General features: G+C 54.0%; 1 protein-coding gene across 3 annotated transcripts in view; it reads right to left on the bottom strand.

Annotated features, from left to right (window-relative positions):
* The window catches only part of RUNX1 (RUNX family transcription factor 1), a 90,806-nt gene that overhangs the window by 14,839 nt on the left and 61,305 nt on the right, over positions 1-14,662 (bottom strand). The window contains exon 5 of one of the 3 annotated variants that reach the window (XM_064579115.1): positions 11,877-13,422. The exons of the other annotated variants lie outside the window; for them this stretch is intronic. Within the exon in view, the coding sequence (XP_064435185.1) occupies positions 13,259-13,422 (164 nt within the window). The 3' untranslated portion in view covers positions 11,877-13,258. Of the gene's footprint in view, positions 1-11,876; positions 13,423-14,662 lie in introns of those variants that run through there. 3 annotated transcript variants of the gene reach the window in all.

The raw sequence follows: 14,662 nt of genomic DNA, 5'->3' as shown, positions 1-14,662 counted from the left end.
GAAGACGGCTGGGTAGTTCCCAGGGTGCCCTTCAGATTCATCTCAGTCATGGGTAGCTGGTGTAATGCCCTCTTGGACGTCTCCAAACGCACAACAGGATATGACTCAGGGCTCAGAGATGTGAGTCAGTTTCCAGGGTGATGTGTCAGGGCGGGCCCTGGTGGTGGTGGCTTGCATCTCCCCGTCTGGGACCCTTGGGAGGGAAGATCTGGGCTCCCCTGCAAACAAAAGGCTGCCCCCCGGGGCTCTGCTGCTACGTTCAGAACCCCGTGCTGTCGTGGCCCCAGGCCCTGGGTTCTTCTCTGCTCTGAAAGAGGCATTTCCCTGGTGAAGTCCCACTGTCCTTCAGCGCCGTTTCCTCCGGCCTCTGCGGCAGGGAGTCAGGACGCAGCATGGCACAAGGAAGGAGGGCTAGCAGTCACCTAGAAGGGCGCCCAGGTAGCAGACACGGGATTCGCACGTTGTTGCTATCGGTGAAACCCCATGATAATGTGAGTCAGCTCCTACCAGCTTTGGATCCTGGAAAAAAGCGAGGTTGTGAAATAGCTCTGGTATTTGCCAACCGTTGTCTCTGCCGGCTACAGACATCTTGGTTAGTCATGTACAGCTAAGATGCAGTCATTGTTCCAGCAATTACTCTGAAGGGAAGCATCCAGCACCAAGCCCGGGCAGAGACCTGCCCGGGGATGCTGCGTTTTAAAGGCCTTCAGGGTTTTGAGGGGTCCCATCCAGATCACGGGGCCTGGGAGGTGGCAGGCTGCCTGCAGGAGGGCCACGTCTCCCCCATGCACAGCCTCTGGGACCCATATTCTGAGCCTGGCCCCCGGGGAGGCCCCCTGGGTTTGCACTCGGGGCCACTGGGTCAGGGCCGCTGGGAATCTAGAAAACCAGTTCCTTCCAGCAGAGCCGCCCCCAGCCCTGGTGGCTCACTACAGCCCTTTTCCTCTCAAACCTGTTTCCTCATCTCTAAAAATGGGGGCAACCAGCCTCACCTGCCTCACAGGTGTGAAAGTTAATTAATGTTTGTGGAGCAGCTTTGAGAACCACAGATGAAAGGCGCTCTATAAATGCAAAGTGCTGGTCCTCATTAGAGTTGCCAGACACTTCCCAGGGGAAACAGTTCAACTTTTGCCATGAGGCCTCTCCCCTCAGCCCCATCAGTCTGAGGCGCGTCTGGAAAAAGGCTCTGGATTCGGGCACAGTCGTTTCTGACGAAGGGCTAGGGGGTAAGTCACTGGCTTCTAGAAAAGATGGGTGTGTGGATAAACACCTCCTGTTCTCTGCCAGCACCGTGTCCCCGGGGCAGAGGGAGAGTAGCCTTCGGTTCCCATGGGGGGACTATGGTTTTGAGGGAACAGAAGGCACCTTCTGGTCTTCCCCCTGCCTTCCCTTGCAGATAGATCACTGCCCCGCACTTGGTTAAACAAACATCCACTGCAGACACCCTTCTGGTGAAGATTTTCTTCACTCTCACTTTCTGCACCTCTGACCCCGAACACGCTTTCCAGGCCCGCGCTGATTGTAGAGGCGGGCTGTGTAAATTCCTGTAAGGCCAGCCCACTGGCCATGTTCGAATGATTCCATGATTGCGTTGTTAACTTCCTGCCCTTCTTCCATTCTTCTCCAATGAACATCTCAAAACATGAACGGCAAAGATGGCTTTCTGGTCCCATCCCCTCATTCTCTAGCCCCTTTGCCCTCTTTGCAGCTCCTGGAAAGGGACGAAATACTGTGTCAACTGCGGGGAAATTTCTGGCAGCTCCGAGCTCGGGATCGCGCCCTTGACGTAGAATGAAGACCCTCCCTCGCAGGAAACAAATGACAGACACCTCGAAGGGGGAAGCTCCAAGCAGGAGTGGCACAGCATCACCCGGGATCCCCCGAAGCTGAAGAAACGGAATCTTCTGAAGGAACATTCCACGGGGGTAGCACATGCTATAAAGAGGACCATGCAGGTTTGAGCATCGTTGGCCCATGGCACAGGGCGGGAGACTGTCAGAGCCAAGCCACAGTCCAGACTGTCACTGGAAGGCCCTGTGCTGCTGAGGAGGAGCCCATTGGACTCCCCAGAGAGACACCAGAGATCTCTGTGACTAAGTAGATTCAGTAAGAGCTGTCCCTTGGGCAGCTCCTGTTAAGTAACGTGGCCGAGCTTTGCTAGGGCCCTTGTAATGCCTCAGGGTGGCAGCAGGCCAGAAAAGAAGGAGTGATGCTAGCTTTGGGGCCTCCAGGGCCGCAGGACGACTGACCCCTACCCCGTGAGCTGTCAGTATTGGAAGAGACGCTCTGGAGCCCAGCTCAGAAAGAGACACAACAGCTATGCGTCATATCATTTTGCGACCTGGCTTCCCCTGAGGCCACTCCATCCAGCTCTGTCGCCCCCAGCCCTCTGTGTCCACGCGCCTCCCTCCAGCCAACACCTGGCCTCAGGCACATCTCTCGTGGGAGACACAGAGGTGGCTCGGGGCCGAGAGAGTGGGAGGCCACCCTCCCACCAGTGCCATCATGGCTTTCCCCGCTGGGCTTTCTCCCAGAGGCAACCCTAGATTTTACTTTAGCACTTTGGTGGTTTTGTAAAAAGTGAACGACTGTTTGACAGATTTTTTGAGTGGCTGGAGCCGTTCAGGCAGCCTCTGTGTCCTCTGCTCCCATGCGGCGTGGACCTGAATGCACTCTTTCTGGGTTTTTCGGCCGGACACTCTGGTTTGACCAGCACACCCTGCAGCATGGCATTCTAATAAAATCAGGAGTCACGTGAAGGGGGAAGCAAGAACGCAGCACAACACAGTATCTAGAGAGCGCTGGCAGGGCACCCGCAAGGATGTTTCCCTAGCCTTTGGTTTGGGTAGCCCCCCAAACAGTTCCAGGATTTGGGAACCATGGCCGGGGGCTGTCCCTCAGACAATCAGGAGGGCCGGAGCAAGAGCCGAGCAAGACTATCTGTCCTTTGGGAGTTGGGAGAGATTAGGGCCAAGCCCCTGACTCGCCCTTCACTCGCGGTGTGCTGGGGCCAAGTGACTTAATCCCCTGGAGACTCAGTTTCCCCACCTGCGAGGCGCCGAAGTGCCCCCGAGCCCTTCCGCAGGGAAAACATGGTTTCGCGGGGAGCACGTGTGAGGTTCGGGCAGGCGGTACGCGGCAGGTTACCCAGAGGGGACCGAAGCCCTTGCTGCCGCTGAGCACCAGCCTCCCTCAGGGGGAGCCCCACAGCTGCTCTGCCCAAGCGGGCTGCTGGGTGCCCGCGTGTCGCGCCCTGCTGGCCAGCGCACCGAAATCCAGACATCCAGATGCTGAGCTTCGCCAACCCAGGACACCCTGTTGTTCTTTACCTTCCGAGGTGGGACCCATGCCGAGAGGCAGCCGCTCTTTCTTGAGGATCTTCCATTGGGCGCTACCCCCTTGAAGGGGAGTAGGTGAGCTTCCCAAGCTGAAGCGCCTGGCCTCCTTCCATAAACCACTGGCTCAGTGTCTGCTTCAGCATGCTCCCGTTTTCCTCACGCTCGCTGTGCTGTCCTGCCATGACTTTTCTTCCCCGACCTGCACCCGCTCCTTGTTTTCCTTTCCCACGCATCCAGCCGGCTCCGGGAATTCCCAAGGCAGCAACCAGGAGGCCGGGGCTGGGGAGGCCCGCCCCCTTCCGCACCTCCGCGAGCATCCGAGCAACCGAGCCTCCTGCCTTTGGCCCCAGGCACGAAGACGCAGCGTGTGCCTGGAGGGAGCGGCGAGCGCGGTGTGGATCCCGCCGTCCCTTCACCTCCAATGCTCTGAGCGCCCATAAAACTATGGGGCATGTCTCTGAACGGACCGAACAATGAACTTCTCCCTCTTAAAGGGCACTGCCATTCTAGTTGGCTATGGACCCTCTCGTTCCCCCACGGACATGAGGCAGGCCAAGGATGCATATTCTCTTCGCATAAGAGGGGTCTCACCCCCCACTCTGCAGTGGAGACCTGGGACCTCTGTGATTCACGGATTTACTGTCTTCCGTTCGTGGCCTCGGAGACGTGGCAGGATGGGCCACTGTGAGCTCAGCATCATCCTTCATTCCTAAAACTCAACATGCTCCCGACCCACCGGGTCTGGCTTCTTTTTCACAGACAAAGTCTTAGAGGAGTCGTGTTCATTATACTTCTTAAGCCCAAGGCTTCTCCATTCGTCAAAAGTCCCCAAGAAGTGGCTCTCTTAATGCTTCTCTTTATGTTGCAACAGCTGCAAAAGCACTAGGATATTTGCCATCGGAGCAAGACATTGAAGAGGAGCCCAAAACAGCTTCCTCATGGGGCGGCAGGTTCCATGCTAGTTTTGGGTTCTTTAGAATAACTGGGTTTCTTTGGCTTGTGAGCCGGTGTGGGGGGGAGTCGCTATCAACCTCTCCCGGGGGAGTGGGAGCGGACAACCCCCGCTTTTGTCTGACGCCTCTGCGGCTGCCTTCTCCCCCACCTTCACGCAAGCTCTGCACGAGAGGAACTTGTTCCCTTAAGTCTGCAGCCGGTTTGCACCCCCCAAAGGACTGACCTTGATGTGAACTAATTGGGACCGCCATAGATTAGTAACACAGGTTGCTGAGGTGCACTTTTGCTGCATAAAGGGGAGCTTTGAAGATAAGAGCCGCGCGTGCTTTCACAAGCTCATCCCTGGTGCTCTGAACAAAGGACATAAACTAATAAAGTCAGATTCATCTAGGGGCAATCTACACTCGCAGAGGAATATCACCCCAAACTGATTCAGAAAGGCAAATGGAAATCTGCCGGAATTCTTTTAAACTCCAGCACGGGTCTCGATTTTAAAAAATGACACACACACAAAAACTCTTGGTAATAAGCAGACCTCTGATGATCTAAAGATCCACAGCTTCATTTATTGACTTAGAGAAAGTAAATGGTATTTCAAATACAACCTTCATACTTTAATAGATGAGGTCACCCTGAGAAAGATGATACCGAGCCCAGCGGTGGGAAACCTCCCTCCAGAGGACTGCTTTGATTTACAAGGTCAAGGAAGGCTTTCTCAGAGAAGCAATAGGTTTTCAGTGACTTGGACTAACACAGAAGAATTAAAAAAAAAAAAAAAAATTTTGAAAGGAGTGTGTGAGATAGCAGACTAGGAAACTCTTGCTCCACAAAAGGGATGACCTACGGAGAACCGAAGTAAGGTGTCAAAACTGGTTCACTACCGAGTAGAGACGCCCGAGCAACCCCCCTTTGTTGCAGGCCTGGAGCGCCTCTGTGGACCACGAGATCCTTGTGACTTTCCCAGAATGTTCTCAATCGGGGCTGTTTCTCCTCCAGGGGACACGGGGCAATGTCTGGAAATATTTCTGGTCATTACAACTAGGGTGAAGGCTGCTCCTGGCATCTAGTGGGTGGAGGCCAGGGGTGCCGCTAAACATCCCACAACACACAGAATGCCCCCCACCGCCATGGCAGAGAATGATCTGGCCCCAAATGTCAGGGGTGCCTGAGGAAGACCCAGGCCAGGCTAGGCACACACCCCAGGCACGGGGCACATGAGACTCAGGGGTGTTGAGGAGAGAAGGGGTGTGCTGGGAACCTTTTGGAGCCCTTGTGGGAACCAGGGGCGCTGGGGGCCACGGTCTGCCCATGTGGCCTCAGCCGTTGGGCTGTGCCCAGGGAGAACTGCTCCCCCATGCCAGGATTCGGGATGACTCTTTCTCACAGCCTCATGGCCTGGCACCCAGACTTAAAGCTGGCAGGCCGCGTCCTGGGTGAGATGCAGGTGTAAACGACCAACAAGATCACTCCTGAGCTGACCGTCAGCTTTGCCACCTGGGAAGGGGACAGGCTAGTGCTTGCCTTTCCTGAGCTTCCCGGGCATGAGTCACATGTAACTAGATAATGATGCAAATCACTGTCAACATTTCTAAGGTTTCATTCCAACGTCTCAGGGAATGATAGCACAGAAAGCGACCTCAGAGACTTTCTGAGCCAGCCCCAGCTCGGAGAAGGCCAAAGCCTGGACAGGTGACGTGACTCTCTGCTCCCTGTGGTGGGCTGGTGAGGGGGCAGGGGACAGACCTTCTGGTTCTTTGCAGAGGGCTGTTTCTTTACTGTGAGACCCCTGCCCCCAGCCTAGTTACCATATACTGACAAAACAAAACAAAAAAAACTGGTCTGACTCTCAAAAAGAAAAAAAAGAAAGAAAGAAAAAGAAAAAAAAAGAAGGAATTGCTAAGCACAGCGCCCAGTGGACACAGGGGAAGGGATCCTTTCTTCTGCGTACAGGCCTGGAATTCTGAGCTCTGCGGGGCTGCCTGGGAAGCCCTTACTCCATTTATATCCCCTTTCCACCCTGAAACTGAGCCCCAACACCCCCAAATCTCAAATGAAATTTGGTGTCTGTTGCTGTGAATTCATGAATGCCTCAAGTCAAAGTTGGGGGAGGGGGGCGGCAGCATTTCCCTCCGAGCCCCCTGTGTCTTGGGGTGGTCATGGGGAGGGGGCAGGCTTCCAGAAACAAGGAGGCAGCTGCAAGGATCCGATCGTCGCCCTGGTTCCGCCTTTCCTTCTAATGGCCTTCAACCGCCAAGTGGCTGCAACGTGCCCATTTTAAGCCCTTTTATGGAAAGTGCCATACCCTTTTCGGCTCACATCACTTAAAATAATGAGTTAGCCGCACTTGTATTAGTCTGTCTTTCAAGTGGATTAAATTCACGGTCTCGTTCTCCTCCAGTCTCGCAGGCTTTGGCCTGGCTGTCTGAACCTCCAGATTAGACTGATGAGCACATGCCAGACAGCAATGAAACGCAATTACCTAGGCAAACTTTTGAAGGATTTGAGCCCTGGGGCACAGGCTGTTTACCGAAGACTAAAAGCACCGTTTGTACTGAGCAGGACCAGTTGCCTCCGTCTTTTTGAGTTCTGGATCCTGCCTGCCACTGGACTCCAGGCAGGATTTCTAGGGGCCAGATAACATCAGCCTTCTGTCCACACCTCTGTACCTCAGGGTCTTTGCTGCTTTTCAACAAGAAAATGCAAGTACCAACAAAAACCTATTATAACATCTCCTTTTGTGTTCACTGACTCTCTTGCTCTCATTGGTTTATTATGATTATTATTATTTTTTTGTATTGTGTATCACCCCGAGAAAAGGCAGTGAGAAATCATCCTATAGCTGCTTGGCTATGGAACGTCTTTGGAAATGAACAACCTTTCCAATAAACAGGAACTTCCTGTCTTTGAACAAAACAGCAAACCAGTCTCAACAACACGTCCGAAGTACTTTCCCCTGGCCTGGAACAAAAGAGGCTTCTGAGGAACTGAGGGAAGAGGAGGTGAAGAAAGCGAAAGGGAGGGTTGACAAAGAGGGTGACAAATGGCCTCCCCCGCCCCCCCCCCAGATGGTCCACATTCTGCTATTTTTTCAGACAGACGGGCGGGCCAGCATGGGTGGGTTGGAATGGTCCTTCATCCACCAGCTGAAGATCATAATGCGACACCACAACAGGGGATGAGCAGGGGGTGACTTGGCTTTTGTTGTCTGTCTTAGACACATGGTGAAGACATCGCGGGGGTGGCGGTGAAATGTTTCGGTGCTGGGGGGCCTGGGGTCCCAAGGCCGGGCAACGGGTCCGTTGGGGAAAGAGGCTTGGTTACAGGTGGGCAGGGAGGGGGGCCACCAAGGTCAAGAGTGGATGGATGGAAGGATAGATTTGAAAAGTGCCGTAACCAGGAAGAATCAGGAATGCTTTTAGGGAAGGAGGCGACACAGGGACACACCTGAACATGGGGGGAGGGGGCAGAGCGCAGGTGTCTGGGAGGCAGCAGTGAGGTGGGAGGATGGGGTTCCAAGGAAGTAGTGGGTAAACAACCTATTCATACATTGGGGTCCAAATCTCTAATTAAATTCGTAAAACCAGGTTCAGGTATTTGGAAGACAGTCTGAGGTGAGCTGTCTGAGGAGCAAGGCAGATGGCAAGGAAAGGCAGTGACACAAGAGGGTCTGGCCTGGGGGGTGGCGGGGGCAGCAAAAGAAAAGGGTAGCTTTAAAAAACAGAAGGCTGTAGAAGGTAATGGGGTCAGAAGCTCAAGAAGCAGAGACACTTCCCATCTTCTTCCTCGTCACAGAAGTGAAGGGAAAGGGGCAGGTATGTTGTCACCTGGTGGGGCCACTGAGGCTCCCTCCCCCAGGCTCTCAGCTGGGCTCTGGGAGGAGGAAGAAGGGTCAGTCGCAGAACCAAGATGCAAGGCTCTGCCCTACAATTGGTGCCTTGGGAGGAAGGAACTCATTCCGGGTGGAGAATTTTGGAATTGAGGTGAAAACGTGTCAATCACCAGTTTTGACCTGCTGTCCCGAGAGCAGGGAAAATCTTCCTCAATGACTCCCACTCACCCCTTACCCTGGAGATCTGGGCTAGGGTCGTGGGGGTCTGGAGAAGTAGGAGAGACAGTTCCTGCCTGCCTGAGCCTTCGAGGCGAGCCTGTTGCTCTCGGAACTATGACTGGAGATGGGGAGGAGAGGGTGCAGGTGCTCAGGGCTCGGGGATGCTTGGAAAACATCTCATCAGTCGGTTTCTAGGTCTGGATGATCTTAAAGCACAGAGGGAAATCTTGGGTCGTTGTTCCCAGGAGCCCAGGACAGTCAGGGCATCAGCAACGTGCACCCCATCGGGTAACAATGGGGCATGGCATGGGGAGATGGTGGAGTCTCAGGCCCCAACGGATGGGCTCCAGAGGAGAGAAGACGGACCAGCTCGATCACTGGAGGGGAAAGAGAGGGGGCAGGGAGGTGCCCTGAAGAATGGCAGGGTCAGGGGGAGGCAGGGGTGGGTGTTTAGAGGTCAGAGGAGGAGGCAGGTAAGGCAGCAGCTCACAGGAACCTCAGTGCTCCAGCCTCCCCCCACCCCCACCCCTTGTCTGCTTCCACTTGGTCATTTCGGAACCTGGATGGCTCAGGAGAGGGATGGAAACCTCATGGCCCAGAGACAGGCCGAGGCAGGACCAGAGAAGTCGATGAGAAGCCTGTGCTTAAAGTGATCTCAGTAGGAGCAGGTTTGGCTTCTGTATCCGGTCCTCCTTGGCCACCAGATGGCTTGAGGGGGCCACATCTGCTTCCTCTGCCACCATCCTCCGCAGGCCATGAGGTCAGACGGAGTGGCCTCAAAGAGGAGGCTTCGCAGGGCCACCCCTGGCCTCCCAGAAGGCCACGGGCTTAGCAGCGATGCCCCCTCCCACGGCTCAGGCTCTTCCCCTGAGTTGTCACTCAAGGTCACATGGAAGGGGTTCAAACCCCGGGGAAGGAGGGAGCCGGAAGTCCCCATGTTTTCTATCCCTCCTTGCTGCTTCCCACGCACGCCTCACTCTGCTGGCTGCCTCGGAAAAGGTGTCCTGGGGGAAGCCGGCTGATGTGCGCAGAGAGAAAGCAGGGCAGTGGAGTTCAAAGTGATTTGCTCTGAAGTCCCAGGCCTCAGATAAAATAAGCAGCCTGCACATTTTCCCCGCTGTGTCTCTGAGGCTGAAGCTATGAGTCAGCAATGGGACTTAGCGCTTAAGCCGGGTTTTTGCAGCTGAAAGGATGGGGACTACCTGTTTGTCGTTGGAGGACAAGCAGAATGGAGTGACCGTGGTACCTACGTGCGTCCCGGCTCAGGTGAGAGCCTCGCTTACCAAGAAGGAAGCGGAGAGATTTGTTACAAGCCTCCGAGACGTGACAGGTCCACTCGGGAGGAGTCACTAGGTGCTAGCGAGGGGCCTACTGTGGGGTCCGGCAGAAAAGGGTGGCTTTCATAACTCCGGGAAGCTCTTGCTTGATTTTTATCCCAAGGGCTTGCACATCGTGTGGTCCCATGCAATGCTAGTCATTTCAGGGTGGCTTTGACTGAGTAATGACCCTTCACAGCCGTCAGCCTTGAGAGCTGCTGACCTGGACCCAGAAGAGGTCCTGCCCAGTGGCTGCCTCGGGTCGGGGTCTCTGAAGAGCTGGATCTGCAAAGGGTCTGCAGACGTAAGCGCAGGCGGGCCCTGTGTTACAAGGGACTGGAGGGACAGAGCGGGGCAGAACAGTTTGCTGGTTCATCAGCGAGTAACTCCGAGCTGGGGAAACATTCCCCTCTGCTTACTGCCCCAGGCACTCAAATGTCAGCAATGGAAGGGGAAGAACAAGAAGAGAAAACCTTTCTTGCACAGACCCCACTGGTGTGGAAAAAAGCTCGGATTTCGGCACTGGTGTGGGGGCTACCCCCTCCCCCCCACGCCCCTCTGACTCTTCACTCTGTGGCTCAACCCCCTTGGTAACTGTGGACTTATTCTCCACCAGGCCCCGAGCTTCTTGTTTGGCAGTGGGAAATTCTCCTTCATAAGAGGGCTACTGTTGGTATTGTTTGTTTGTTTTTAATTTCCAAAAATAAGGAAAAGTTTATAAAATGGGGGGGGGGACGGACAGGGAAGGGGGAGAAGGAGAGGGCAAGGGAGGCAGCTGACCCCAGCATTTCCCAGTCTCGCCTTGGCTTCTGCCTGGCCCCCAGATCCCCCCGCCCCCTGTTCTGAACGTGAAAAATAAGCAGCCTGAGCCGCCCTGACTGGAGATGTGTCTAACAAGGCCCTCATTGTCTCAGACAGGTGTGAGATTGGACTTGATCTGAGGCCAACACCTCCGGTGCCAGAGCCAGCTCCGTGAGCTGAAAACATGCACCAGCCCTCCAGTAATACCACTGCAGCCAGCCAGAGTCTCAACAATTTAAGGCTTAACACACACAACATAAATCAGTGGAGGATGGACCAGCCGACCGGCAGCTTCTTGGGCGGATGCCTGCACACCGTCTGCAGATCAGACCCTGCCTGTTTGGGTTATTTGAGACCTTTTTTGGGGGGGAGGTAATATAAAGATGAGAAACTGGGTGGAGCAGTGCATGGGCACACTGGTGTTTGCCCTATCTTGTTCCAACAGCCCCTCTTTCACAGAAGTGCTGTTTTGCAGGGACTGCTTGGGAAGGTTCACTTTGCCGTATCCAAATACTAGGAATGTGTTCAGGCTGGGGAGGACGGGCAGGAGAGCTAAGCACGTGCGTATAGGAGCTGGCTGTGTGATCTTCGACAAGTCACTTAACCTCTCTGGGCTCCCAGTGTCTCCTCGATCTAATGAGGGGGCTGGCCATCTCATTCTAGCCCAGCTTTCTAGGATTTACTCATCTCCATGGTTAGAGGTTCAGAGTCTCTGTAAAAACTGCCCAAATCAGGGGAAATCAAGACGCTTGGGAGAAAGTTCGCAAGACTGCTGGATGCTGTGTTTCTGAGTGGATCTGTTCCTCTGAGCCAGAAAAGGCCATTTCACAGAATTTCCTTCATTGCCCCCTCCTGTGGTCTGTTATTTAGAAACTTGAGCTCCTCAGACCACTGAGGCCAGCCTCGAGAGCCCTGCGAGGCCTGGAACTCAAGCCCCTGGGGCTGTGGTCAAGACACGTCAAGACCGTGCACTGTGGGAGGTGAAGACCGGAGGACAGGTCCACATCGCTAGTTAGTGCAGGATCTCAAGTCCCCACTTCTCTTGATTAACCACTAAGTTTCACGTAGGAGAGGTGACAACCGAGTCACTGGGTCTTAGCCACCGGAGAGAGCCCAGAAGCCACAAACATGTCAGATACGGTGCCTCTGACAGAGGGCCATTCGGTTTCTGCCCATGAAGGTCCCAGGGTAGCTTTAGCCTTGCTGTCCATGACCCTGACTCTGAAATCACAGCAGTGGTCATCGAAGGGACGCCTGTCTCTGGCCCTAGTTCCCCTGTCCGCACGGCCACACACTGTTCAGGGAGTAAATGCAGAAGTTGGCAGGGGGTCCCAAACTGGGACGCAGGACCATCACTCAGCACCAGTCCCCAGACCCCCCCGCTCCCCCCCACAGCTTTGCTGTGTTCCCACAGCTGTGTCTGCCCGGCCCCGCCCACCACACTCGCACACCTGTCTGCAGCCCTCCTTTTGGCCCTGCAGCCCTCCTTTTGGCCCGCCAGCCCCAGCCGCCAGCAGACTTCCAGGGCCCGGGCCTGGGGGCGGAATCAGCCCAGGGAGGTATTTACTTAAAATCACACAGGAAGGTGAAACTCGGTTCAAAGAAATCCTTTTGCAGATGGTTCATTAAAAATGCCGAAGAGGCTGACCATTCACATTCTCTGAATGTGTCCGATTCATGCAAGTAAGGGACGGGTCAGGGTTCATCTCTGACTGCTGCCCACGTGGGCCTTGTGGCCAGGGAGTGTCCTGTCAGCCTCTCTGCAGCCGTTTGCTGTCCCCCAGGGGGCAGGGCTGAGAGGGACAGAGCGTGGCCTTGAGAGGGGTATTCTATCCTTGCCTTTTTGAAAAATCCCTCCTCCCAGAGCATGGAATTCAGCATTTTGAAAATGGAGGCACCAAGAAGCACACGATACAGACTCCAACCGTGGGGGCCTACTCTTTGAGGAGACAGCGTACTTCCAGAAAAAGGCCATGGAAGGCTGAGTGCAGTGTCACATCCTAGTGTACGTTCCATATTGACAGGAGAGACTATATTCTGTGGCCACCTCCCAAGCAGAGGCGGGACAGGCCCAAGACCGGGAGTTCAGGTCTGCCTCCAACTGGGCCAATCCCTGTCCTTCCCCGGGGCCTTGGGGGGTCTCAGGAGGAAAATAAAATGCTTTGAGCAATGATGTGTAAGGTCCCTTTCAACTCTAACAGTTCACCATTCCCATTTGATCTTGCGGAGCAGTGGTTATGGGCTCGCCTGTTGGAGTTCCCCCAAGGAAGCGGAACTTGACTGAAAACACTACTAAAACCACCGCAGGGTGACTGTTCTCCTGCAAAACGAGGTGCGGCTCATCTGACAGGACGGATGGACGGATTATAACACCCTGGTGAGACTCCACTGTCCCCCACGCGGGTACAAACAAACAGTAAGAGTAAAACGAGTAACACTGACCATTTATTTAGCGGGTGAAGTGTACCAGGCTCTATGCTAAATACTTGAGAATATACCTCCATCCTCGCAGCAGGCTCCTGAGGTAAGAGGAAAAAACCCATGCGATGCTCACTGCATGCCAGGCATCCCGCGCATACACGTAGGAACTCACTTACGCTCACCACTCTCCAGTGAGTCAGGTCCTATTCTTACCATGCCCATTTTACAGATGGGGAGCAGTGGCGCAAAGCATTTCGGTGATTTTCCCAAAGTCACATAACTACCCGAGCGGCCAACCTGGGATGTGAATTCCAAAGTCCATACCCATTACCCACCATATCGATTTTAGTGTTAATTGATAGATCCAGATTCTGCTTTCCTCAGAAAGTGCATTCTGGGGGCTCCCATGTTTTTCCCGAGTCCCCTTCTGATGATAAGGTGGGAGGAACAGGTGTATCCTGACTGATGGGATGGATGGACAGAAGAACTGGCGTTCTGTCTTGACATGTCCAGGCCGCTGTGTCTCCCTCTGAGGGAGCCATGACTGACCAGGGAGAAAGTTTGAAAAATAAGAGAAATTCCTTACAGAGCCTCTAATGTATCCCCCCTCCCCCCCCACTTGCCCCCTCCCCCAAGGCGTGAAAGAATCAAATGAGGAATTCGGGAAGAGATTCTGGAATAAGAGTAACAAGATTTTCTCTCCCTTCCACCTGAATTGGCCATCTGTAATTTTGCACAAATTCAATTTTAAAGTCATGCTTTGTAATTTGTGGAAAATCATATTAAATTAAACAGATCCACGTCTGGGCAATGACTTCTCTCATTTAGCAACATATGGTGCCTCAGAAAGCCCGATCCCATAGCAAAAATATTACCAAAAAAAAAAAAAGGGGGGGGGTGGCCTTTTAATCATAGGCAATAGAGCAGAGGTGTTCTCGGACATCCCTACTGGCTTCCCTGAGAATGTGAGGAGCGACCGTTAATCTCCAGGAGCTGCAGCGTCGAGAATTACAGAATGTTAGTGTTTAAGACCACGTCTCTAATTGCTTATATGAGATGGGGGGACCTGGCTCGGCGGTAAAGGAAACCATGGACCTGGTCACTTGGGCGGCTCCGCGCCCGCGCAGGCGCAGCCAACAGGACCCGCAGGACGAGGTCGTGCACCTCATGGGGGTGGCAGGCGGTGGGGATGAAAGGAACCAGCAACATCAGTCGTCTCTATAACTGTGAGCTCTAACTACTTTGTTCTATAGACACCATCACAAACATACGCTGCAGGTTCAAAACCCAGGCAGGGGGTGGCGGGCCGGGGGGGTGGCGGGGATAACTGCACGTTTCAAACACTCATGCTTTCACCCCTGCGATACCAGCCCTCTTGGACCAGCGAGAGCAGCACGGCTGAAAACTCAGGCAATGACAGGTCTACATAGCCAGCAATTTACAACACTGTACAGATGAAGATTAACAGACCCCGAGAGAAGCGATCTAAATAAACCACTTAATGGGCAGAAATGCCAAGTCGAGCCCTTGAGCTTGTGCTGACTTTTACAGATATTTTAATAACTTTATCATGTAATTTGCCATCTGATCTTGCAGAGAGATGCACTAATGGAGTGCGAGTGGCCACACAGCGCAGTAACCCCAGGAGACTTAATAAAACCACCATGTTCGCTTCCTGACCTGCGACTCCAAAAAGCGCAGTCGCTGGCCAGATTATTTCCTCCTCCCTTTTTACCTTGAGATGTCCTTTTACCCGCCATACTCCTGCCAGTAAGTGTGTATTG

Source organism: Mirounga angustirostris, unplaced genomic scaffold, assembly GCF_029215605.1.
Source record: "Mirounga angustirostris isolate CCGP_5_RB_7025 unplaced genomic scaffold, mMirAng1.0.hap1 SCAF_1, whole genome shotgun sequence".
Lineage (NCBI taxonomy): Eukaryota > Metazoa > Chordata > Mammalia > Carnivora > Phocidae > Mirounga > Mirounga angustirostris.
Note: the sequence above shows the minus strand (reverse complement) of the source record. Positions and strands in the feature narration are given on the sequence as shown.